General features: G+C 37.7%; 2 protein-coding genes across 5 annotated transcripts in view; both read left to right on the forward strand.

Moving 5' to 3' along the window:
• Positions 1–13,839, forward strand: part of gak (cyclin G associated kinase) — a 155,030-nt gene extending 141,191 nt beyond the window's left edge. For both annotated transcript variants that reach the window (XM_051928074.1, XM_051928075.1), the window contains exons 23-28: positions 509–649; positions 2,044–2,142; positions 3,751–3,963; positions 5,757–5,905; positions 6,704–6,880; positions 11,602–13,839. In XM_051928074.1, the coding sequence (XP_051784034.1) occupies positions 509–649; positions 2,044–2,142; positions 3,751–3,963; positions 5,757–5,905; positions 6,704–6,880; positions 11,602–11,703 (881 nt within the window). In that variant the 3' untranslated portion in view covers positions 11,704–13,839. The remainder of the gene's footprint in view (positions 1–508; positions 650–2,043; positions 2,143–3,750; positions 3,964–5,756; positions 5,906–6,703; positions 6,881–11,601) is intronic.
• An 8,379-nt stretch (positions 13,840–22,218) lies between these two features.
• LOC114642632 (centromere protein C-like) overlaps positions 22,219–27,391 on the forward strand; it is a 266,767-nt gene continuing 261,594 nt past the window's right edge. For 2 of the 3 annotated variants that reach the window (XM_051928078.1, XM_051928079.1), the window contains exon 1: positions 22,219–22,448. In XM_051928078.1, the coding sequence (XP_051784038.1) occupies positions 22,416–22,448 (33 nt within the window). In that variant the 5' untranslated portion in view covers positions 22,219–22,415. The remainder of the gene's footprint in view (positions 22,449–27,391) is intronic. The other variant, XM_051928080.1, reaches the window with a different exon arrangement.

The following is a 27,391-nucleotide window of genomic DNA, read 5'->3' on the forward strand; positions in this document are numbered from 1 at the left end:
GTTCACAACTAATTGGAGGATCAGCCTCAAGGACCGTGGACCCAGGGATATCCAACGTCCTAGCCGGAGGATCAGCTTTGAACAATTGCTCAAAGTAGCCACCCCAGCGGGTCACAACTGCAGTGTCATCCGTAAGGACCATTCCATCAGCCGCCCTGACTGTGCCTCTCCAAGGAACAGATTCAGATGTGCGTAATGCTTCAGTTCCTCTGTAAGCAGTATGTGGGTCACTAGACCACAGATGGTGTGTCACCTGCTCACAGATTCCTCTAACAAACGCCTCTTTATCTGCCCTCAGAGCCCTCGCAGCCGTCCTTCTCAGTTCCTGGTACAGATCAGAGTTGCCATTGAGCCGTGCGTTGCGACTCCTCTCGATGATATCCAGAGATGTTTCATCTCACAGGGCACCCTGGATATCATTGATATCATCATCACTTTTATATTACCCTAAATAAGATGTATTTATCAACCCTGCTAACTACTTCTGTTTATGTTTGCATATTTAAAGATCATCTGTCTTCCGAACCTTCAAAGCTGTCATCTTCTGCTAGTCACCCTGATCTTCTTGGAAGTTGGAACACATGGACCTCCTCTCAAAAAAGCAATCGAACCATCCCATCACAGGACAGCAAACCAGTTATCTCAGGAGGTATAAATAGTTGCTTATTATAATCTTCCTAAAATCAACATGAGCAAAAATGTGATAAGTATCTCCCTAAACAATTAGATTTGATTAAAAATATCAGATAAATTGTGCTTGAATATCTGACTTTGAACCATCTGTTAATTCATCCAGATTAATTTTCAATGTCATATTCCTCAAAGTGTAGTTTTCATTTCAGTGTTAAATTACATGAATTAATAAGTGTCAATTTCAGAAATTGTTAAATGTAATTTAGATTGCTAAGTTAATTTGTGTATGCCTTAACAAGCAAAAGTGTGATAATTTGATTTTGGTATTGATCATTTCTGATTGCTAATATAATACTTTTTTTTCTTCCTTTTTTTAGTCCTTATGCTAACCACTTCTAGAGGGATTGTGTGTTAAAAAAGCTGTGTAAATATTGCAAGCAATCACATTAGTTACATTTAAAATGTGATAGAATGAATCATAAGAGACATGAATAATTGATGATATATGCAGTTCCAAAACTAAATGGATCGTTTCACATATGTTAATTCATTTGCAAATTAAGCTTGTTCTGATATACAGTACAAGGCTTTCAGTACAAGCCAAGGAGGGAGGTTACAGAGGCCATTTACCTCTGGACATAACCTTGCAGCATCATTTTAGCTTGCAATGACTAATTTCCACTATTGAAGTAGTGGTGAAAAAGAGGGTGCTCTGACCTTCTTTAACTTTCTTTCTCAAATGGTAAAGAAACAGTAGCATATACAGTAGCCTTAGAATTCATGTTGATTAATATATTGATCACCAGCTGGATCTCTTTTACCAAGGTTTTTGTTTTTAGCAAAAAAATAAAACATTTGTAATAATGTTGGTTATTACTAATACTTAATGCACCTGCTAGTAACCCCACCACATTTCTTACAAGTTCATGTGTGAGAGCTTGTAACCTGGGAAGATCCTAGGTCATCCTGATATATGTGAATAAGCAGATCCCATTAAACCCACAGCTTTACAGGGTTCTCTCTATGAAAGATGCTAATGTATGAGATTTTTGATCCATCCATCCCATTATCCAACCCGCTATATCCTAACTACAGGGTCATGGGGGTCTGCTAGAGCCAATCCCAGCCAACACAGGGCACAAGGCAGGAAACAAACCCCGGGCAGGGCGCCATCCCACCGCAGAGATTTTTGATCCTCCATAATGTATATATATTACTGACATTTATACTTGCTTGTTAGTTCTTAGTAACGAAAAGCATTTTTGATTTTGATATTTTTTGTAACTTGAATCCCTGAAGAAGTCCAGATCATCTAGGGTCATGAAGAACTTGAAATCTGTGAAAGTTAAGCTTTTCTGATTTATAACTTAAGGTGCTTAAATCAAATTTGATTTGGTAATGTCATTTCAGCTACTCCTGGGGTGTCGTCAGGTTCATCCATTAATCAAACCAAGTCGCAGAGTTTTGACCCTTTTGCTGATCTTGGCAATCTTGGAACAAATTTGCCAGGTAACACCTTTTGAAATTACTTTTAGGGCATTTTGCTTGTGAATAAATAAATACAGCATACAGCAGCAGTAGTATTGCTTCATTTGCAGAGTAGAGTGAAATTACTACTTGCATGTCCAAACAACATGCAATGAGTCACCAGTTTTCTGGTGCCAAAATTTTATTTACGAGAAAATACAAATCATAATTATTTTAAGTGATAAGGAAAACTTTCTAAAAATACAGAGCAGTGACCACTCAGAGCTATGCAACTTCATAAGAATGTGTGTCTAGTCTCTGTTTTCTCTAGCCATTGTATAAGAATTGATGATTTGGAGGTTAGAATTTTGCCTGCCTAATACAAAGTGTGTGTGTATGTATGTATGTGTGTAAATATGCACACATGCACACATATATACAAACTGCCTGGCTAAAAAAAAAAAAAATCACACTAATATTTTGTTGGACTGCCTTTAGCTTTGATTACAGCACGAATTTGCTGTGGTATCATTTCGATATGCTTATGCAATGTCACAACATTTACTTCCATCCATAATTGCATTAATTTTTCACCAAGATCTTGTATTAATGATGTGAGAATCTGACTGCTGTGTAAAGTCTATTCCAGCACATCTCAAAGATTTTCAATGGGGTTAAGATCTGGACTCTGTGGTGGCCAATCCATGTGTGAAAATGATGTGTCATGCTCCCTGTATCACTTCGCATTTTGAGCCAGAGGAATCTTGGGATTGTCATCTTGGAATATGCTTGTGTCATCAGGGAAGAACTTGGTCATTCATTATTTTTAGGTAGTCAGCTAACCTCATTCTTTGGGTACATAATATTTCTGAACCTAGACCTGACCAAATGAAGTAACCCCAGATCATAACGGTAGGCACTAGGCATGATGGGTGCCTCATATCATCCACGCTTCTTCTCACCCTGATGCGCCCATCCCTCTGGACCAGGGTAAATCTGGACTCATCAGACCACGTGACCTTTTCCCATTGCTCCAGAGTCAATTCTTTTTGCTCCCTAGCAAATTGAAGACTTTTTTTCCAATTAGCATCACTGATGAGTGGTTTTCTTAAGGTTGCACAGCAGTTTAGTCCCAATACTTTTGAGTTCTTTTCACATTGTGTGTGTGAAAATGCTGTTACTTACTATATAGCCGTGAGTTCTACTATTGAGTTTTTACAATTTGATTTCACCAAATGTTTACGTGATATCTGCTCTCGATCATTAAAAAATTTTTTCTGACCACATTTCTTCATCGAAAATGATAGTTTACCACTATCCTTCCAGGTTTTAATAATGTGTTGGACAGTTCTTGATCTAATTTTAAGTAGTTTCAGTAATCCCCTTAGTTGCTTTCTTTGATTGATGCTGGCCAATAATTTGACCCTTCTGAAGCAGTCTAAAATCTTTTCCATGACCACAGGATATGTCTTCTGATATGTTTAAGAAATGAGAAGCTACTCACAGCATCAGTTTTGGTTAAATAACTTGTTGCCAGCTGAAACATATTAATCACTGCAGTACTTATCTAATGGAAGGCAGTTACCTATTTGATTTTTTTTTTTTTTTTTGCTAACCATAACATAATATTTTTACCTTGGATCTCTTCAGGTGGACAGTCGGCCCCAGGCATTAATCAAAAATCCTCTCAAACCTCCACAAGTGCTAATCAGTGGCAGTCAAATCGACCACAAACTGCAAACAAAACATGGTCTCAAAATCAGACAGCTAAGCCCAACCAACAGCCCTCCAAGCCTAATTACAATGTGAACTTTAGTGTGATTGGAGGGCGAGAGGAGAGGGGCATCAGAGGACCTGGATTTGGTAAGAGAAAACTTATTTCATTCATTTTTTTCTTGTCCTCTCGTGCATTTAGACATATATATTATTATGTTTTAGACAGAGCACAATTCCTTTAGTAATACCGTTTCTGAGACAATGTAAATGTGAACGTAAATTAAGTAAGTAGGTCCAGATCAAAAACTTTGATGTTTAGAATTTCTTTAGATATAAAACAAAACATGAATTACTTGCAGATTATGAAAAATATATGCTTTCTTATTATTAGAACCTGGTGATGTCATGACTGTATGTCTTCCCATTTTTTCTGAATCATAGATCATTTTTTAAATCATAAAACATACACACACACACACACACACAGTGCAAAAGGCTATGGTTCAAAGAACTGACATGAGAATAGAAATGTGAAAAAATGGCACGGATTTATATGTTTCGTCAGGCTATCATACCAGGCCAAATTTACAGTTGTTCTGTCATATGCACTAGTAATAAAAATGAAGTTGAAAAGTCAGAAAATTATAAAAGGGCAAAGCATGTTAAAATCCATGAGATCATGAACGGTCGGATCCATCTGGAAAATAATAAATCATTATGCATTATAAGTTCTGCAGATTACTTTCAATGTGCATAAAGCATAATGAACAAATATGAAGTGGATTTTGGAGACCTGAATATTTACTTTCTGTAATGCCAGGTGCATGGTTAATGTAAATCATAATATTCAGTCTTTCATAATTATAAATTATATATAAATGCTGAAATAAATTATATGTTTGTAAATATAATCCTAGATGCTGACATACTTAAGGAGACCTGGGGGCAATCTACAGCCTTACAATTTCCAGAAGGAAGATCAACATGTAATTTTATAAATTCTAAAAGTGTGTTCATTTCCCAAAATGAAACTGGAAAAAAAAAGTTCAAATTGGAAACATTTTATTTTGACAACAAAATAACAATCTTTTTGAGTTCAAGACATAAGAGAATCATGTCATTGTGATTTGTAGCAATTTTAAATGAACTTGGAGTGAATAACTTTTGAATCATCATAATAACATTACCGTATACTGTTATGTGTGCTGAGTTGCAAGTCTTTGAGACAAGAAAAGTAATTCCTGTGTCCCGAGCTAAAGCATCCATGTACAACTGGAGTTGGACACCCCTGATATAAGCAGAGGTTGGTCACCCAGTTGAAACATCATGGTAGTCCCACCCCCTGAAACTCTACTTAAAGGTGACAGGGCACATAACTAAATGCACTAATAAAACAATGAATACAGTATATACATAATAAGAAACAATATTCAAAACAAAAAAATAGAAAATATTTAACAAAAAAGTAAAAATAACAAATTACACAAAAATTTACTTGAGGTAGGGATAAAACCCTAGCTAAACCATAACAATACCATCCATCCTTTCGTTTTGCAAACCTACTTATCCAGAGCAGGGTCGCAGGGAAACTGTAGCCTATGTTTTGGAATCTGGACAAAAAGAAAAGTGAAGTTAGTAGTGAAAACTTTGTCTTTATAATGAGTGATGACTGTAAGACTAAATGATCAAAAATAATGTGAAATTAAAATTATATTGAACGGCAGAATGAAGAAAGTATATCAATTTTTAATGTACTTTATCTGGCTTGTATTTCATTCTATTGTTCTTATATTTATTGCTTTCAGTGATTTTTATATGAGAAAATTACAATAAAACAAAAAATAAAATGCAATCATGGATACACAGAAAACATTAGATCACACATTGCTCTGTTGTACTTTAGAAAAACAAACTAAACCATTTCACATATTTCCATACAGGACCTAAGCCCAAAGTAAAGGCTAGTGATTTTGAGGATTTGCTATCAAACCAAGGTTTTGCTTCAAAAAATGACAAGAGAGTTCCAAAGACAATTGCAGAGATGCGGAAACAGGAACTGGCCAAAGACATGGATCCACTCAAGCTTAAGGTTGGTTCATGTGTATGTGGTTTACTTTGGAAAATCTCAAAGTAGATTGGATGAGCATAGTATGGTAACTTTGAAAGAATACGAAAATCTAAACCAGCCCAAATTTGTCAAAAAGAAATTAATCTTTTTTTTTAATTTCTGTGTGCATTGAGGTACATGCTAAGCTCTGAAGTACACAATGACTACACATAGGATAACATTTTGATCCCAGTACCACTCATCAACTTCTTCATCCACAACAGGAGACGTCTTTGGGTGAAGAGCATGCAGGTGCCCTTTATTTCTATTGCAGAGGCAGACTAATTTTCAATTCCCAATGGATACTGCCATTATCTCTATCTTCAGGAGTCAACTTAACTTACAGCTTTTAAAAATGGCTTAAAAAGATGATTTTGGTATCAGGATATGCTGCTGTCAGACGATTAGCTGGATTTTTGCTAGTTGTTACAGATGTAGCTGCAAGCTTATTGGGGTTTGCAACAGAAACACATTATTAGGAGGTTTCCTTTTAATAAGAGAACACCAAACAATTTTTATAAAATTCCAAAAATCTGTAGAATTCTTTTCCAAAATATTTATACTTTTGGTAGTTATAGTGTATAACATCCTATTGGTCATTTTCAAGTGTTTCATTTGATGATCTTTGTAATTGCTCTCCCACATTAATTGTAAGGCATCTGGAAGATGAACAAGATGTGTAGTTTCTACCAAAGAATACCTACAATATTTCTTTTCTAAATTTGTGAGCCATTGTTGCACATTGTATGCTGTTGCTAAATAACATTTCCTTGTGTACAGATTCTTGAATGGATAGAGGGAAAAGAAAGAAACATTCGAGCTCTCTTGTCTACACTGCACACAGTGCTCTGGGAAGGAGAAAATAAGTGGAAACCAGTTGGAATGGCAGACCTAGTAACCCCAGATCAGGTGAAAAAGTATTACAGGAAAGCTGCTCTTGTAGTGCATCCCGACAAGGTAAGAGATAGTTTGTTGGGATTTGTCTTATTTTTTGAGCATTTCTGACAGGAGGGTTATATTGTAAACCTAGATGCACAGATGAGGTTTCTGACTGATTTATGGATACATCCAGTGTTTAGACTTAAGATTTGCATGATTATCAAATTAAATCCCAACTAGGGCTGTGACAACTAAACAATGTCATCAGTAATAATTGATAATAAAACCAGTGGCTAATGAATTTTGTTATTTTAGTTGCCTTGTTATGTATTACGTAAGTCAAGAGTAACAATGCATTTTGAGATATAGTGAAGATGAAGGGTCAAACAGCAAAGAACTAAAACATTTTGAGTCTTCTCAGTTCACATTTGGTAAGAAATCATGTTTTCTAAGATCTGTAAAAATGAGATCCCTCAGTACAGGAGCACAATCGAAGTGTGAGAGCACCTGAAAAGAAAACACATCAGTATAATGGTGTTTAACCCGCTTGCACTGGGTTATACTTGACCCATCTGAACTGGTCACGGAACGCACGGAAAAATCAATGTTAGACATGGAGACATACTATTTCCTTGCAGAGCTTAAGAGCATTGGGTATATAGATGTTGTACCATGTATCCATAATGCCAAATTTTGAGGTCAGGCTGGTGGCAAGTGTGATCCTACCAGGCCTAAGTGGATGCCAGAATGATGAACAAAAGGTTGAATGTGACAAAATAGGTCATCAGAGCACAAGGACATTTGAAGTGCAGCTCTTCTGTAACATCAGCCACTCAGCAGAATATTATACTCGCCCTCCCTCTGTCACATTTGGTTAATGGGTCTGACACCACACATTCTACTTTTTTTCCCTCTTAAAGCCAGTAATAACAGGAACTATTAATATCCATTCTGTGCTGCCCATCCACTACCATCAACATCTTTTTAGGAACAGTCATGTAAACAGTTCACTTCCTTTGCTATGAAATTGTTAGACATGCGACATTGACTAGTGTCTCCTACAGACTACAGGAATATGAATGTGATGATCAAATGGGCCACCACAAGTATAAATGCATTTTGGTCACTGATAGAGTACAAGCTTTGTGTCGTGGTCTTGAACACAAGCTTCACGTAGTACAGTAATCCCTCGCTATATCGCGCTTCGCCTTTCGAGGCTTCAATCCATCGCGGATTTTATATGTAAGCATATTTAAATATATATCGCGGATTTTTTGCTGGTTCGCGGATTTCTGCGGACAATGGGTCTTTTAATTTCTGGTACATGCTTCCTCAGTTGGTTTGCCCAGTTGATTTCATACAAGGGACGCTATTGGCAGATGGCTGAGAAGCTACCCAACTTACTTTTCTCTCTCTCTCTTGCGCTGACTTTCTCTGATCCTGACGTAGGGGGTGTGAGCAGGGGGGCTGTTCGCACACCTAGACGATACAGACGCTCGTCTAAAAATGCTGAAAGATTATCTTCACGTTGCTACCTTCTGTGTGCAGCTGCTTCGTGAAGCGACATGCTGCACGGTGCTTCGCATACTTAAAAGCTCAAAGGGCACGTATTGATTTTTCACTGTTCGTTTTTCTCTGTCTCTCTCTCTCTCCCTGCTCCTGACGGAGGGGGTGTGAGCTGCCGCCTTCAACAGCTTTGTGCCGCGGTGCTTCGCATACTTAAAAGCCAAACAGCCCTATTGATTTGTTTGCTTTTCTCTATCTCTCTGACATCTGCTCCTGACGCGCACTCCTTTGAAGAGGAAGATATGTTTGCATTCTTTTAATTGTGAGACGGAACTGTCATCTCTGTCTTGTCATGGAGCACAGTTTAAACTTTTGAAAAAGAGACAAATGTTTGTTTGCAGTGTTTGAATAACGTTCCTGTCTCTCTACAACCTCCTGTGTTTCTGTGCAAATCTGTGACCCAAGCATGACAATATAAAAATAACCATATAAAGATATGGTTTCTACTTCGCGGATTTTCTTATATCACGGGTGGCTCTGGAACGCAACCCCCGCGATGGAGGAGGGATTACTGTACATATAAACAAGAGTTAAGGGATAATTCAGCAGCACACTCTGTGTCATTCTCTTCTATTTCTTCTGGCAGCTCCAAAGCCTTATCTGACAGGCAGAATCCAAACCATCAACAATATACAAAGATGAAGATAGTGATGGCTGGTAATTGATGCCATACTGCTAAGAAAAATTAATCTTCAAATAATAAGTTCATCTTGCAACCTTTGCTGCCATCTAGTGGAGAAAGTCAACATTACACTTTAGAAAAATTGTTGATGCTGGTGTCGAACTCCAGGCCTGGAGGGCTGCAGTGGCTGCAGGTTTTCATTCTAACCATCTTCTTCATTAGTGACCAATTTTTAATGATAATTAACTTCTTTTGCTTTAGTTTTAATTAACTTGACTCAGGCTCCTTAGTTGTCTCTTTTTTTAATTAGCAGCCAAACAATAATGAGACAGAACGAGCCGCCACATGACCAGCTCACCTGTGCCCGTTCACACAGTATCTGAAAATAAAGAAAAGTGAAAGTCTCGGTAAAGTTGATCTCTCAGGTCACCAAAACATTTTGACGAACAGAAAATCAACAGTTTTGGAAATGTCTGCTGTGGCAGAATGAGAGCAGCAACAGGCCACAAAATTAAATAACGGGCTTAATTAACAGCAAGAATTAGCTTCTCATTAATAGATTGGTTGGAGTGAAATTGGTTGGAGTTTGAAATCCCAGTTTAGCTGCTCATGTGTTGGCTCGTTTCATGTCTCATTTCTGTTTGGCTGCCATTTCATGAAGAAATGAATCAATTCAGAGGACTGAATCCTTAAAAACAGGGCTATTAAAATGAAGGGAAAAGGAGTTAATTAGCAGTGAAAACTAGTCACTGATTAGGAAAAGGGTCAGAATGAACACCTGAAGCCACTGCGGCCCTCCTGGCCTGGAGTTTGACACCCCTGCGCCTTCATCACTTGATGTTGACAGCAGCCTAGAGAGTGCTAAGGTAGACTTTAAAGTTCGTAACAAAATTAGCTATGTTCTTTTTTTTTTTTGGCAAATTTAATTTTTTTACCATATTTGTACTATTGTTATGAAGGAAAGTATTGTGCAAGTCATAAAACTCGTTTATTTTTTAATAAAATGCTTCTACTTTTCCACAAATGTTGCATTGTTTAGAACTCAGTTATTCAAAAAAAAATAAACGACCCACTAAACTATCAGGAAAATTGTTGTTCGTTACAGCCTTAATCCAGGTAGAGCTCATGAAGTATCATTAGTGTTATGATTCTGAGACTTTTATAGTTACAGAATTTTATTTTTATTGGGCTATTGCTACCACATGACCAGAAGTTGTCATGAGACACTTCCTGTTTAAGATGGTGGCACACTGTTGTATCAAAGTTCCGGATACAAAACTTCACACATTTAGTTAGTGCAGATCTTTTTAGGGAGGCAGGAACTTGGGTGTTATTTCAAGTACAACATTTGACTAATGTTTATGGTCTTTGGTATCTAGGTGTAGTTTTATTTTTCTGGCTTAGAACCCTGCTTGTTTTTGATCACAGTTTTCTCTTTTCATCTCTTGGCCCATTCCTTTTAATTCTTACCTTTGTGGATTGCTATTTTTTAACCACTGGCAGTACAATTAGCAATAGAAAATTGTTGTGTTTTTTGGATAACATACTGTCAAGCCTTGTATAACATTATGGAGCACTGCTTGTTAATTATATTTTTAAACAAATAATCAATAAAAATCTTCATTTGTGAATGTGAATAAAATATTATTTGCACCTAACCTTTGAATATTGCCATATTTCCATCAGGCTGTGTGATCATTAGACCATGCTTTTAGTCTAAACCACTTGCACCAAGGCACATGGTAGATAGATAGATAGATAGATAGATAGATAGATAGATAGATAGATAGATAGATAGATAGATAGATAGATAGATAGATACTTTATTAATCCCAATGGGAAATTCACATTCTTCAGCAGCAGCATACTGATACAATAAATAATATTAAATTAAAGAATGATAATAATACAGGTGAAAAAAACAGATATATCAAGTATATATATATCAGGTATATCAAGTAAATAAGAAAACGCATGGCAGTCTTACACAAGGGAACACAATGTACAAAGAAACAGAGCACAAATGAAAACCCTGCTACCTCTGGTAGACACCTACTCATCCACCAATTTTTCTCCCACCACTCTCTCTCTCCTTCATTTGTCAGCTTTACCTACTGCCATAGGTCCATTGTTCCTGTTCTCCTCCAAATATTACAGTCTTAGTCTAGAATCGGGTGTGGTCTGAAACAGCTTTAGGATGACCTCCAACCCATGTCCCAGGGAGCTTCTCATGTTAGGGCAGTGTACTTTAGCCATAGAGCTCCATCCCGTGCATCCATGTGAACACTTGTGCTATTACAGAAATGGACAGTGTATATAAAGCAAAAACACTACCTTATCCTGTTGCTTTATACTGGGATCACAAAATAGAAATATAATTTCCTGAATGAGCCTAAATATCAAATAACAGGCCTTTCCTTAAAATTAAAACATTGTAGTGTTTAGTGTGGACCTGCTGTACTGTAAATGGTTTATCAATATATTGAAAGAATATTATGCATTGTATTCTTGTTTTTTGCTTTAGAAGAACTCTGTTTTGCCAAGCCTGATAAGCTGAGGCATCTGTAAATTTTAAAATCTTTTAAAATAATTTTTTTCTGTTTATTTATAGGCCACTGGGCAGCCCTATGAGCAGTATGCCAAGATGATCTTCATGGAGTTGAGTGATGCGTGGTCAGAATTTGAAAACCAAGGTTCAAAAGCACTCTTCTGAGAATCAACCTCCAAAGAAGTTTTTGCAGTTAAATGTGGTTGGAATTGTTCTGGTATTTGTCTTTCTAGGAACTCCTTTGTAAGCATCTTCTAGAGAGAAAAAAATCACTAATTTATTTCTTCTCAATAATATATGATAAGAAAGAATCTAAGTTATTATGGGGTTATATTTTCATAGGACAATCACTGTATCAGCCAAACATCTATACGAATCCATATGAATGTTCTACACTTTATATAAAAAAAGGAAAATTAAGAAGAAAAGTAGAATTTTAAGATGTCTGACAGAGGATCAATTGCCTTCTGTTATGTTCATATTGAATATGAATCTTTACAATATTATGTACTGCCGTTTCGGGTAATCTGCTACAATGAAGAAACGAAGACTGCATTCAATCCCTTCTGTGCATTATTATTGAAGGTATTGATTACAGAAATAGAAAATGATTGTAAAGTCTTCTGCTTTCAGATGAATCATCATCAAGATGTTTAACTTGCAGGAATGTGCATAATGTAGAGTGTTCTAGTTGACTAGTCTGGTCAAAATGATGTGAAGTCATAATATCATGTTTAGCCTTACCGTGATTAACTTGTTTATCAATACATGCCATCGATGTATGTTTTTGTTGCCCATCTTCACAATTCAGTTTTATGTTATACTCCATTTCATAAGAACTTTGCTGATTATATCATATTCAACACTACCAAATTATCATTCTTTTTTTCCACTGTGTTTTTTCAGTATAGTTTTCTTAATTTTTTTATAATGTAAGGACAAAAGAACAAAAAATATATAGATTCCAAAAGATAACTGTCAGTGTGTTGTCAAGTATAAAATCATTCCACAGCAGAAAAATGTTGTTTTTATTGTATTTGAATCTGAATTACTACTAATTTGAATGAAAATGTTTTGCTATAACCAAAAAGGTCATGTTGTATAATCTAACAAGGCAACGCCATGCAGTATTTGGTCCATTGCTCTGTCTTAAAAGTAGTACTTCTTTTCCTGCCATTTGTATTCTTAGTATTTAATTTCTTTTTTTTTGGTACAGGTATGAAAGCATTCTGAATGTTTAGTTTTATAATATTAAAATTCAGCTTAACAGAGCATACCAAAATGAAAATGAATGTCAAATTTAGTCACTTGCAACATCACAGAATTGTCTTTTCATTTTCACGTTTATATTTAAGTGACAGTACTTTTTTTTCAGTGCAGCAAATAATGAGAAGAAAGTGTGAGTAAAATAGTTAAAACAACTAGTAGGGATCACAGATGAGGGAAGTTGACTCTGTGCTTTGTTCCAAGAAGTGTTTACTGTATTAAGTAAGAAAAAATTCTGTCACAAGCTGATTGTTAAAAATATGAATGCAATATTGTTAGCGACAAATAATAACTAAACCTCTCACCTTGAGAATTGTGTATCATAATATACATTTTTATGTTTGCCATGTGGTGCTGCTTCCTGCCATTTTTGAGCTAAATTCTGCTATTAGTCACTTGTTCATTTTCAGTGTTCATATCATTAGCAGAGCCTTACTTTCTGTATTTGTTCCGACTTCTGCTATGTAATTTGGCTTTTTTATGGCCATTAGTCAAAAGTGCCAGACATGTAAGAGAAGTTGGTTAGAAAGCAAACATAAATGTCAAATGGATTTAAAATGGAAACAGCAAGTTCTCCAGATTCTGTTTGGGATCAGATTGAGGTATGAACCTATTTAAGCTTGGAAATTATATAAAAACAAACTGTTAACACTGGATTTTATTGTTTGATACTTATTGTAAAAATGAAAGAGGGGTCATTTCCAATGAGAACGTTTTTTCTCAGCTACACTCCAAAACTCTACTGGCATTGTGCTGATGGGATTGATGTGTAATCCAGCTATTTAATTTTTTGCTTTAATTAAATGCTGTTTCACCTGTGGGTGTTAATATAAGCATGAAGGGAGTACAAAAAAAACAGTTACACATTAAAAAGTGGAAAACAAATTATAAAGGAAATGCAAGAAATAATTTGTTCATTCTTTATGAATACATGTATGTATATATGAACTGTTATTTTAAACTATATGACAATATATCAAAGATTCTCTGCAGATGTTGTATTAGGTTTATGACAAATAAAACAATTAAAAGATATGTCTCATACTTTCATATAGTTTTTCATTCAGTATTCAAGTACCTGTTCTAAATGTTCTCAGAAATAAATTCACGGAAAAGTTAAAGATTTGTAAATAAAAGAAAAATGAAGTAGATTCTTCTCCACTCCACTGGGGGGAGAAAATTAAAAATAAGCACAAATACACAGAGCAATCTAGATGAGATATTTAAATTCCACACAGATTCTGCCATTGCCCTATCTTGTGTTTAGTGTCCTTTACTATTCTGCCAGAAATTTTTAATTTGTGTAATTCCACTGTATATCATGAACAGTGCCTCTGAAAAGGATCGACCCCCTTGGATGTATTCACATTTTCTTTTTATATTCCATTGAATCGCAGTGGATTTAATTTGGCTTTTTGACACTGATCAACAGAATAAGAGTCCTTCATTTCAAACTGAAAACAGAGTTCTACAAAGTGGTCTAAATGAATTACAAATATGAAACATAAAATAAAGTGACCTTGTAATTATTCATGCCCTTTAATATGACAAACCTAAATCATCCCTGGAAATCACATAACCTTGGTTCGTTGGAGATCACTTGTCTGAATATCCAGTTAAATCAATCATTAAGAAATGGAAAGAGCATGGCACAACCGTAAATTTGCCTAAAGCAGGCCTTCCACAAAAACTGAACAATCATGCAAAATGAAGACATTATTGATTGTTATATAACTAGTAATAAAGAGTGGATCTTGCTATATTCACCAAATAAACTGTATGGTCTCTGTTTTTGAGTGGATGGGGAAAGATGGCAGGTAGGATCTCCACATCTTTGTAAATGGTGAGTGAAAGGTATCCTATGGAGACTAGTTAAGTTTTGAGCCTGACCAACTTTATCCTCCACCCCCATGGCATTGTCTTCTAGAGAGGCGGGAGGGGAAAAAATACAGCACCAGGATTGATCAGTTGAAAAAGGTATGAAGGAAATGATGATGTTAAATAAGGGGATTCGGTCAGTAACAGTAAGGGGAAGTAACAGTCACCTTTTTTCCTATCTTGCTTCATTTATTTACCTCACCCATCTTATTTTGTTTGGATCAAGATGAAAGAATTCGTCCATAACTGCGTTGAGGCAAGAGTTGACAAAATGTACTCTTTAGACTGACAAATGCGTTATTACATCCCAAGAAGAGTGATTTGTGTGGTGCCAGGACAACTTGAAGGAAAGCTTATTGGCTGTGTGGAATTTGCATGTTGGCCCATTTGGGTTTACTCTGATGGGATTACACATCAATCCCATCACGGTCAAAAGACATGCAAGTTATAAGAATCGCTGATTCTAAATTGGCCCCTGATGTGTTTGTTCACCCTATGATAGACAAGGGTCCTATACAAAGACTGGTCCTGCCTGTGCCCGTTGCTTGCTAGGATAGGCTCAAACTGCCCTGTTCCCTAGATAAGCAGGTTTAGAAAATGAATTGATCAACAAATATTATAATTCATCCTGCTCAAAGCAACTCTGTGTTATACAGTAGGTCGCCTATTCTTAAAGCAGACAGAAATGTTCTGTACATTTTTAATTATAGATTAGAGCGCTAATGCCTGCCTATATAAACAGTGTCCTAGTAGTGTGAGTAAATCACTCACACATACACATACCAGCGTAACGAAATAGATTTAAAAAACAGAAATGTGATATCTGTATATTTCATCCATCCATTTTCCAACCCGCTGAATCCGAACACAGGGTCACGGGGGTCTGCTGGAGCCAATCCCAGCCAACACAGGGCACAAGGCAGGAACCAATCCCGGGCAGGGTGCCAACCCACCGCAGGACACACACCCACACACCATGCATACACTAGGGCCAATTTAGAATCGCCAATCCACCTAACCAGCATGTCTTTGGACTGTGGGAGGAAACCGGAGTGCCCGGAGGAAACCCACGCAGACATGGGGAGAACATGCAAACTCCACGCAGGGAGGGCCCGGGAAGCGAACCCGGGTCCCCAGGTCTCCCAACTGCGAGGCAGCAGCGCTACCCACTGCGCCACCGTGCCGCCCCTATCTGTATATTTGATGAAGGAAAAAAAATAACTGAAAACACTCCAATTTTCAAATGAATTAAGTCCCCAGACACACTGGAGTGTTATTTCTTGTGTACAATTTTTCTGTGAACTTTTAATTTTTAAGTTTTAATTGTGTTGATGTGAGACTTCATATTGTAACTTTATATTACAATTAATATTTGACTTGAGATATGTAAATATATAGCAGTACCGTTCATACTTTAAAAAAAAAAAAAAGTAATTTTTATAGTTTGCCTAAATCCGCCACCTAAATGTCAAACACTGGCCTTCAAGGTAAAGATGAGTTAGGCTTGCAAGCTGCACATCACGGGGTCCTTCAGATACAGTGACCAGACGTCCTGGTTTACCCGGGACAGTCCCTATTTTTGGATCACCCGTCCCGGGGTCTCCGAAAGATCAGGAAAAGTCCCGGCCTGTGGCGTTTTCCGACAAAATGCGTACTTTTCCCTAGAGGCCTAGACCCCATTCAGCCTTTCTGATTCCAAATCATACTTTCTACCCATCATGACGTCAGACGGTTAGTCGACCTTCTTCTGAGTCTGACGCCTGCTGGTGGCCATTGTTTGCAGTATGGAAACGCACGGAAGGCGAGAAGGCAGAAGCGGACACATCGTCTGATGGTATCGGCCATACCTTGTGATACGACACGTTTTGGCTATGCTACGCTCTGAGCCAGGAATTATCTTATTATTCCTGCTCTGAGCCTGATATAAGAGCTGATGCCTGATTCAGTCATTCACTTGTCAATACGGCATTCGAGGTGAGCCGTTTTCACTGAAGTTAAGCTTAAACTTAAAAGAGTTAAACTTGCCAATTTATTTTGTACGACAAAATTGAAAGTGCTGACAAAGTTTTTTTTTTTTTTAACTTTAATTTTAGCTCTTTATTCTTTAAGTAAGTACTGCTGTACACACTTTACTGTATAGTCACAAGTCTGCAGACTGTACTCTCTGTAAATTTCGTCATAGCTGTGAATCTGATAATATTAATTTATATATTAATAATGAATGAATATTTGACACAAGTCACAACAACATTTGCGGATGCTTGCCTGTTCTAAACACTTACAGCTGTATTTTACTTTGTTTTCCTTTAGAGTGCAGAGTGACATTGCTTCTTCCCTTGCCTCTTTGGAATTTGGTTTGCTGTTTCTTCTTTTGAAGTCGGGACATGCACTAGCAGTAGCACATGTACGTGGGATGCAATATTGTGAATGAAGCATGTTTATCCTGCAAGTGTAACTGACCTACGGCTACATTACGTCTATGAACTGAACTGTACATAATGAACTGAAACTGTTCAACTATTTTGATTTTAACTTGTGTTCCTATCTTCTAAGGCTTTTCTTACTTTTTATCTGTGACTGACACCGTGCATGATGCCAAAAAGACACTGCAAATTTAATGAGACTCTACAGACAAAATATCCTTTCATAAAAAGCACAAACAGTGAATCAGATGTATGGTGCATCATATGTAGTGCAGAATTTTCTGTGGCAGATAATGGTGCGACAGATATTTCTAACCACTTGAGAACAGGCAGGCACACAAGAGTAGTAACTGCAAGTGCGTCTTCAAGTTCAAAACATCTTACAGAGTTCTTTAGAAATGCAAGTTGTGGAACAAAAGAAATGGAGTTAGCTGCTGCGGAAGGTACTATAACATACCACACAGTCAGTCACAACCACAGTTTCCGTTCCATGGACTGTACCCTCTAATAAGCTGATCCAAAAAATGTTCGAAGCAAAGTTTACTTGCGCAAGAACAAAGACATAAGCAATTGTTGTGAAAGTTTTCTCACCTCTTGCGATGAAGCATTTGAAAGATGAGCTGGAAAATGCAAACTTTGTGTCCATATTCATTGATGCATCCAATCATAAGGAGGTGAAATCGTTTCCCATACTTGTTCGCTATTTTTTGCCATCAACAGGAATTCAAGTAAAAATGCTTGAATTTAAAGATTTACCTGGAGAAACATTTGATCTACAGCACGAATATATTACGGAAATACTGGAATCACATCAGCTGTCACAGAAACTTGTCACTTTCTGTGCCGATAATGCCAATACAAATTTTGGTGGTGCAGAGAGAAAGGGAAAAAACAATATATATTGCAAACTGAATGAAACACTCAGTCATAAAGTCCTTGGCCTTGGATGTGCAGCACATATTGTTCACAATGCTATTCAATCAGCAGCGGAGTGTCTCCCTGTAGATACTGAAACAGTTGTTCATAAGATGTACAGTATATGTACTTTTACATATACACCATTCAAGTTGCTGCCTTACAAGAATTCTGTGATTTTGTTTCAGTATTGTATCAGAAGTTATTAAGCTGCAGCAAAACGAGATGGCTAAATATGATGCCAGCTACAGAAAGCATTATAAAAATATATCCTGGGCTGAAATCCTACTTTCTCTCATTAGACAAATGCCCTGTCTTGCTGCAAGGTTTTTTTAAAGATCCATCTGCAGAACTGTGGTTATATTTTTAACATAATCAGGCAGCAATCATTTCAAGCAACTGTTCTGCACATTGAAAATCAGACTGCAACATGTGTTGAAGTGTACAGATCTTTGAAAAACCATAATGAAAAATGCCGGGAAAGAGCAAGAAAGAAGTTCATTCCCATGATAGTTCAAAGGAAGTTGAAGGAGTTAGAGAATGAGATTAATACGAAGAAGCTCTCTTCACAAATGATTGAATTTTATGAAACCAGTGCAAATTACTTAGACCGCTGGTGCAATCAATTTCAAGGGATAGATATTTTTGATTGGGTGCTTTTGAGATCACAACTCTCATGGGAAGATGTTCAAAAGTGCATTGATTTTGTGAATGACATATTTCCTGACAAGATAAATGACAATGAACTGTTTGATGAGATACCCAATATCCAAAGATATGTCACTGCAGAAAAAGTTAATGAATGGGGTACAGCAGAATTACCAATAGAGAAACGATGGATGGAAATCTTTCAGCACTTTGTCAACCATTATGTTCCATGTGATAATGTGAAACTCATGGCAGAATTTGCATTATGTCTTCCAGGGACAAATGCTCCCACTGAAAAGAGTCTTTTCTCTGATTAACAACATGTGGACACCAGAAAAATCGCAACTTAAAGTCGACACATTGAAACATATGCTGGTTGTGAAATGCAGTTTCAGTGATTCATGTGACAAGTTTTATGACATGTTATTACAAAATCCTGATGTCCTGAGAGCTATCCACTCATCTCAGAAATATTAGTGTTTCATGATTATGAAAGTTACTCATTGAAAAGCTGTTTTTCCGTTATAAACATTGAAAAAGTGTCATGTTCAATTTCAGGAAGTATTAATAAATTATTCACAAAACATTTCTGGCACTTCTCTACTTTCACTGCGATTCCTGATTAACAACGTAAGGTTTCGGTACGTCCATAACATACAGTATACTATATAATGTACACTAATGAGTTTGTTATTTGCTCTTCAGGAAAGTGTGTCTTTCAGTCAATTTTCACGAACTGTTTTTGGCAAGATCTAGCCTGTAATTTCACGAAAAATAGCATACAATGGTATAGAACCCTACTTTGAAAATGGGTATATGTTTATGGTTTAATAATATGATTGTTTCAAATGGAAGAAACTCGTACAGAATAAGATGCAGGAAACACGAAAATATGCATTTCCATTATTAAAGTCTATCTGGCTTCTGGGGGGCTCTGCCACCCAGACCCCCCGCCTGGTGTCCCAGGTTGCCCCCAGAAAAATCTGGTCACTGTACTTCAGATCTGTTTCTGATATAGTTAACGTCACTGATTTGTATTTAACTGGTAAATACAAAGTCGCTCCCACAATGTTTGCCTAAAAGAAGTGTAGTGTCTGGTCATTTTGAGGGGGTGTTAGAGCTGTTCACGTATCATTCAGCAGCATACATAAAAAACGATGTGAGTGGCCGTGTAGGGCGTTGTAATTCAAATTAGTTATCGTATGTGCAAGCAGTTTTAAAGCGGTTGTAAACAGCATTATAACACAGCAGTACGCCCCCGGCAAGTGTGTAAAGTGTTGTTTAAATCACACAAATAATAAAATACCTTATTATATGGGTGGCTTTGATTGCAATATTCATTTGGTATTATTCTGATGAGTTGTATGCAGTAAAAGTGTAAACGTGTTTGTATCCAACACTGTAAAACTACGATGCCCCCAGTCCCACCCGTCCCCTATTCTTACAGTAAGAATCGAGTCGCCTTGTTGACTAACAATCCCTCTCTTCACAGCATAAAACTTTCTTACATTGACATTAGTGATGTGTCGTTCACGAACGAGCGGGCTCTAAGAGCCAATGCTTTGAAGCGAACGAGAGGAGCCGATGCCCGTCGAGCAGAGCCGAGACTTCAGCTGCTCCAGATAATACAGTATTGCCTGCTCAGCTCTGCTGAAAATCCATTCGGCAGGGGCGGGACTTTACTTATATGGGCGCACAGAACATTGGCTCATAATGCCGGCTAGTTCGAGAGTTCGCGAACTACACATCTGACTAGGATCGTACCATTATGTGAAAGAAGAAAGGGGGGCAGACGCTCCGCAGACAGCGAGTGTTGGTACAGGCCAGGTACACTGAGCTTGTACCTGTCGCTGCGACAGACGAGGAGCCAGATTTAAATGCAAGCGCATCGTGAAGAAAAAAAGAAGAGTGAAGAAATGAGTGAAAGCCGAAAAAGAAGCAGCATCTGGCTGCATTTCAATGATATTGGAGACTGCAAAGCTAAGTGCAGAATTTGTAATATGAAAATATCCGTTAGAGCAGGGTCAACAACAAACCTGCACAGACATATAAGAACCACCCACCCATCCGTGCAACTGGAGGAGAGCGTGCCCTCTCTCCTGCCATCCACTGACCCTGGAAAAGAGCCAAGTACTTCTGCTGCAGCATCCACTGTCTTACCGAAAACTGCAGGTATAATACGGTCTTCAGTTCAAACCAAAATAAGCACATTTATTCCAAAACAAATGACGCCAAACAAACAAATAAGTGTCGATGAGGAGCTGGCTAAAATGATAGCTGGCGACTTTTAACCATTTTCCATTGTGGAGGACAGAGGATTTACAACTTTTGTACAGGCCTTAAACCCCATGTATGTTCTCCCTAGCAGAAAAACTTTGTCCCAAACAAGTATTCCATAACTATATATCTGAGGATGGAGTACAACACTGTGCTTTCAGAACACACTGCTCTGTAAAAAAGGTAGCATTTAATGACAAAAGAGCTGTGGATGAGGCATTTCAAAGAATAAGTGCAGCAGCAGCAAGATGCAACCCCAGCAGCCTGTCTGCTCCTCCATCAGAGGGCCAAGAGGAAGAAATTGGAGCAGGGGTGTGTTCACAGGAACCACAAGCTTCTGCTGTGTGGAGGCTCTTTGACGAAAGAGCAACAGGAGACACTGCAAGGAGAAATCCCACAGCTGATGCTATGCTGGAGTTGAGGTCCTATCTTGAGGAGCCCCTCATCCAAAGATCTGAAGACCCACTGAGCTGGTGGGAGGCCAAGGCTGCAGTCTACCCACGCCTGGTTAAGGTAATGGTAGGAAGACTTTGCATTGTCGCTACATCGGTCCCCCCAGAAAGAGTCTTCTCAAAAACAGGACAAATAATCACGGAGAGGAGAAATCGTATCAGCCCATCTAAGCTGAGGCATCTGGCATTTCTGAATGCCAACCTGGCCTAAAAACGTTTATTCAAAGAGTCATAGTGTTGTGTTGTTGAGTTTGGCCTTTATTTAATTTGTTTGCTGTGTTTTTGTGTTAAGTTGTTCATTTAAAGCTTTTATTAAAATGTTAAACAATAGTAACTGTATTTAATGTAATGAAAAAATGCATAAAAATACGTAATGTCTGAAAACAATGAATAAGAAATTGCTTAGGCTATACACAAACCATTTATAATTGCTTAATTAGGCTAAAATATAAGCATCCAAGTGATACTAAACGAAGAGCCATTCGGGAGCCGTAAGAGCCGGCTCTTTAAAGGGAGCCGATCCAAAAGAGCCGAAGCTTTAAAAAGAGCCGGAGCTCCCATCATTAATTGACATCGATGATGCTACTACTAACTCTGCAAACCGGAGTTTCCTATAGGCGGTCTGCAACTTGACCCTTCTCGTCTCTCATTGGCGAAAGGTTAGCGACCACTTTACCAATTGGTCAGCAGTCGTACTTTCAATGCGGATGATGGCCAATGCCTTTCAATGTGCATTGCTAGGTGTCGTCATTGGTTAGAAACGACTCCGCCTCCACCCCGCGCTTTTAGACTTCCGTACCGTTTTTAGGCGGGTTACGTAGAATTGAAAAAAAAAAAAAAAAAAAAAACCCGCGAGGTTTTGTATGGGAGCGTATGTGTGGGACTCACGAGTGTAGCGAGTTTTTTATTTGAAATAATAGTAAACACACTGAATTAGCGTAGTAGTGAGTAAATTGCCCAGCCTTTCGACTCGACGGGTTCGCTGAGCGTAGAAACGCTGGGACTACAAAGCCAGACGATGTCGGAAGGGATGCAGTCGCTGCACGCTCTAGTAAGTGATGTTCTAATGGATCGAAGACAACGGCGGGGAATATCTGCTGTGAATGAGGCCTGAGAGAAACCTTTGCCCGTGAATAGTTTTGCTATTGTAGAGAATGTGTCTTTTTGAATGCGAAAAGAAGAGAACGAATGCAGAAACCTTACAGTAAAGAAGCTGTCATTACTATTAACAGTATTCTCAAACCGAAAAGTTATTTTCGCTAATATTTTATTAATATACGCCCTCAGGTGAATTCAATCGTGCTGCAGAGCCAAGTGGTTTTTTAAATGCAGGTCGGCGATCACCTTTCCCATTTGTGATCCTTAAAGGTTGCCTGAATTATGCATATGTTTGTATCCGTTGTAAAACGGACGTGGTTAGGATGACGTATTTGTTGTCGCGATGCCACACACTGCGAGTTGTGTCGGGTATGCATGTTTTTGTGTACCAGTACAGTATAATGCTTTGTTTGTTACCTCACAAATAATTTGAAGCGAAAACTGTGAAATGTTAGTACATCATTGGAATACAGCCTGACGAGCCCTGAATATTTTTTCATTACTTCAGTACAACGCAAATCCCCCAATAAAAAATATCATCCGCTGCAGCAACGCCTTCATATCACCCATATCTATGGAAGCTCTAAAGTTCTGAACCGGACAATGGAAAAAAATATGACAGCCCTCTCGTACGTGCGTGAAAATATCTCGTTCGTACGGGATAGGGGTTATCCCATAATTTTTAACTTGTTCGGTTCGGACCTTCCGCACATATCTGATAACGTTATTTTTGGAATGCGCCTGGAAACAGTTTAGTGTATGCGGTATATTAATTTACCACCGTGTTATAAATGTAAGGCTTTCAAAGTAGGCACTAAGTCATGCAGCGTAAACGTAGCTGAAAACACAATTTCGATTTTTCTGTAAACGCACCTGCATTTCGATTTTTAATTCTGTTTTATTGTGTTCTTCAATGCGGCCTGTGTCAAATGCCATTGCTCTCTAATACTGCGTCATGAAATGCTTGCCTTACTTAAACGAACATGTCTCCGACAGGTTGACATTAAGTGTCTTTCAGTGTCTTCCCCTAACATTGTTTGCAAGTACTTAAATGTGCCTGTAATATGTATGTACACATACACACACTTACACTAGGTATGTTACCTGTGAAAGACAGTAGATACCAAAATATTAAATTTATCTGCTGCCTTACATGTGACCAAAGCATTTGTCCTGCGCCTTTCTTTGGTATCTTTGCCAGTCCCAGCCTATCTTAGTTGTTGCTTCTGGTCTCAGTCATGTTCATATAAAGCTTGCTTTTCATGCACTGTCATTTCAAGGAACATTGTTCAGCACCTGTCTGCTTTTTAACTACCAGCAATGGTAGACAGGCACCCATTACCCAGTGTGAAAACATCAACTTGAATTCTTGCAAATGCTTTGTGTTTCAAGGTGACACTCAGCGTGCCTCCTATGCCTTTCCTCGATATTCTTGTGTGTGTCAGCCTGCCTTGCCTTGTGTTTCCTGTCTTGGTCACATTTATCTGAGCAACCACAGAGAAAATGACCTGTCAGATTGCTCAGAGGGTTCGAACACACACACAGACTTTTGTGTTTTATTATTTAACTAGCAAAATACCCGCGCTTCGCAGCGGAGAAGTAGTGTGTTAAAGAGGTTATGAAAAAGTAAAGGAAACATTTTAAAAATAACGTAACATGATTGTCAATGTAATTGTGTTGTCATTGTTATGAGTGTTGCTGTCATATATATATACATATACACATATACACACACATATACAGATATATATACATATACACATATATTTTTTATATATATATTTTTTATATATATATATATATATATATATACACACATACATACATACATACATATACACACATAGATGCACTTACAATAACATAGAAATCAATATAAACAACATTAACATCATTATCATATGAGAATATGAAGTAATATATAAGAAGCACATTTCATATAAATATAAATTATTAAACAGTAAAATCTTCTTCTATAATTTGCTACCGTGGCTTTTCGTTGGTCTGTCCAGGATTTTAAATCACCTGTAGCTTGCAAACCGTTTCACCTATTGACTTGAAATGTGGTACACATATAATACGTCACGTCCGCTATCCGCTTTATGGGTGATGATTGTATTACTTTTTTTATGTTTATTTTATTTTAGAATCAACTCCTATCTGCGCACACCAGGGCGGCCGTGGGCAGATGCGTATGGTGTATTCACTCCATGTTATCGTGCATTGCGCTGTCACTGGTATTTTGATAAAAGAATTTGAACAATATATAAGAAGCGTATAAATTATTAAACAGTAAAACATTAACATTTAAGAAGTAAAGTTACATTGAGTACTACTGCAGTGCCTTCGGGTATACCTAATTTTTTCTTTGCCCATTACATGCTTAAATGTATACATTTTTTGGTGTACCTACCCGAGAACACGCGACATATAACCGACCGTGGGAGAAGCATGGATTTTAAACACGCGTTGAGTTCATCTGCTGGTCTCCCTCGTGGAATAACTGGTAATGTTTGACTAAAATCTACAGCGAGTAAAACGACATTACCTCCTTTTTTTTTTTTACGATCTCTGAGATCTTGCTTTTTTCGGATCAAGGCTTCATAAGCTGTTTTATGTTCCATGGTGTACTTAACAAGTACTAATCATCCCAAACCATCATCTTTGAATGTTGCAAGACTTTCGCCTTGTATGTAGATCGGGGTAATTACATTCATTGCATTCCTAGTCTGAATCACAATCTGATTGTATGGGTGGTTACCTGGCACTGTAGTGTTGCCACCCGTCCTTTAAAATACGGAATAGTGCCGCGTTTGAGAATGAAATTGCGCGTCCCGTTTTGAATCAATACTGGACGGGATTTATCCCGTATTTTTTTATCATTTTTTTTTTAAAGCAGCGTCTCATGCAAATCATCCCACACGCATTTTATGAAGATGCCTCCTTTCCTACTTTTGATTGGGTAATACTTGATGTCATCGTTAGTTTGATTGGTGTTTTTAACTGTCCAGTGAGGAGGGCGTGTCTTTTAAGTACAGTCTGCAAAGTGTTGGCACTGAGATGTGGCGTCAGCGCCATAGTTGAAGCCCCTAACGTTGCGGTCAGCAAGTCGGCTAACATCCGCCATGTGCCGTCTTTCAGTTGCGAGAAGCAGATCATAGAATGGTTGAAACTGTTGCCCCTAACGTTGCGCCACGGCGTGTGGTTCGTTTATACCTCGTGTCTTCTCATTAAACTTTTATCTCGCGAATATGTTATTGCAATCCGCAGCGGGAGCGTTTCTATAAACTTAATTTAAACTTACGTTTTACACCGTGCTTTGTTTCCCTTATGAACATGCTTGTATGCTTAACTCGCTCCGTTCTCAATTGTTTAATTAATTTTTTGCTCTTCGCTGTTTGCGGCTGTTCCTCCATTTCCCCCTACTTCGTTCTTTTATCTCGCGAATATGTTATTGCAATCCTTAACGGGAGCGTTTCAATAAACTGATTGAAAATAGTTTTGCATTTACCTTTTTAGTAAAAGGCGAGCTTTTAAGCCTGAGAAAACACCCCGTAAATGCACACGTTTAATTGGACATGTGTTAATATGTATGGTTACACAGTATTAAAAGACAGTGAACAACGTCAGTTACCTTTCTTCCTGCGTTTGATAAAAGGTGAGCTTTTAAGCCTGAGAAATCACCCCGTAAATGCACACGTTTAATTGCACATGTGTTAATATGTATGCTTACACAGTATTAAAAGACAGTCAAAAATTAACGTCATTTACCTTCGTTCCCGCGTGTGACTCGTGCTGTAAATGTCTTCCTTGTTTTTAGTTCACGTGATTACGTAGGAGGCGTGATGACGCGATACGTGACTCCGCCTCCTCCATTACAGTGTATGGACAAAAAATATGTTCCAGTTATGACCATTACGCTTTGAATTTCGAAATGAAACCTGCCTAACTTTTGTAAGTAAGCTGTAAGGAATGAGCCTGCCAAATTTCAGCCTTCTACCTACACGGGAAGTTGGAGAATTAGTGATGAGTGAGTCAGTGAGTGAGTGAGTCAGTCAGTCAGTGAGGGCTTTGCCTTTTATTAGTATAGATTAACTTCCTCAATGTTTTGTTGTCACTTACTAATTTTTATCCGGGTAACCTCAAATTTGTTTTGTTTTTTTTTTCCTCTTGGTTGAGCTGTCTTCCAGTGTTGTTAAACATAGCCCTTTAACTATACTGACCTGCATTTCTGGTCACTTTTCCTCTGTCCTTTTTCATTTTAGGAAGAAGCATATGATGGTAGCTGGATATAAATTTTCAGTACAATTGATTCTATGTAAAATCTTAAGCATGCAAATGTTTATTTCTTAGTCCTTTTTCAAAGATCAGATTCTTTGTGACTTTGCATTTTGTGAAGCAGAGGGGGGAAAATCGAGGCAGTTTTGCATACTGTTTGCCAAAAAAACTTGTATTTGGTCAGGCATTACACTTGAATCAAATATTATGCCCCTTTTCTCTAAAATGTTTGCAGTGGGATTTTATTGACTTAAGGACCCTTTTGTATGTAGTTAATTTTAAATACCTTTAAATTGTTTTACTTCCAAAATAATTTTTAATTGGCAATGATGGAGAACTCAGTCTATTTTTTTTTAACAAATCTGCCAGCCTGATAAAATGGCTTTGTACTGGTTCACTTCCATGACCATTGAATTTTCATCTTTTTTGCAATAACTTTAATTTTGTAGACAGAAAAGATCTCAGTATTATTGCAAACATAGATAGATAGATAGGTACTTTCTTAATCCCAAGGGGAAATTCACAAGTCCAGAGTTACACCACCGCGTATTAACATAGAGAGTAGGGCTGCACGATTAATCTTTTTTTTCTCATGATAACGATATTTATGACCCACGA

Source organism: Erpetoichthys calabaricus, chromosome 5 (genome assembly GCF_900747795.2).
Source record: "Erpetoichthys calabaricus chromosome 5, fErpCal1.3, whole genome shotgun sequence".
NCBI classification, from domain to species: Eukaryota; Metazoa; Chordata; class Cladistia; order Polypteriformes; family Polypteridae; genus Erpetoichthys; species Erpetoichthys calabaricus.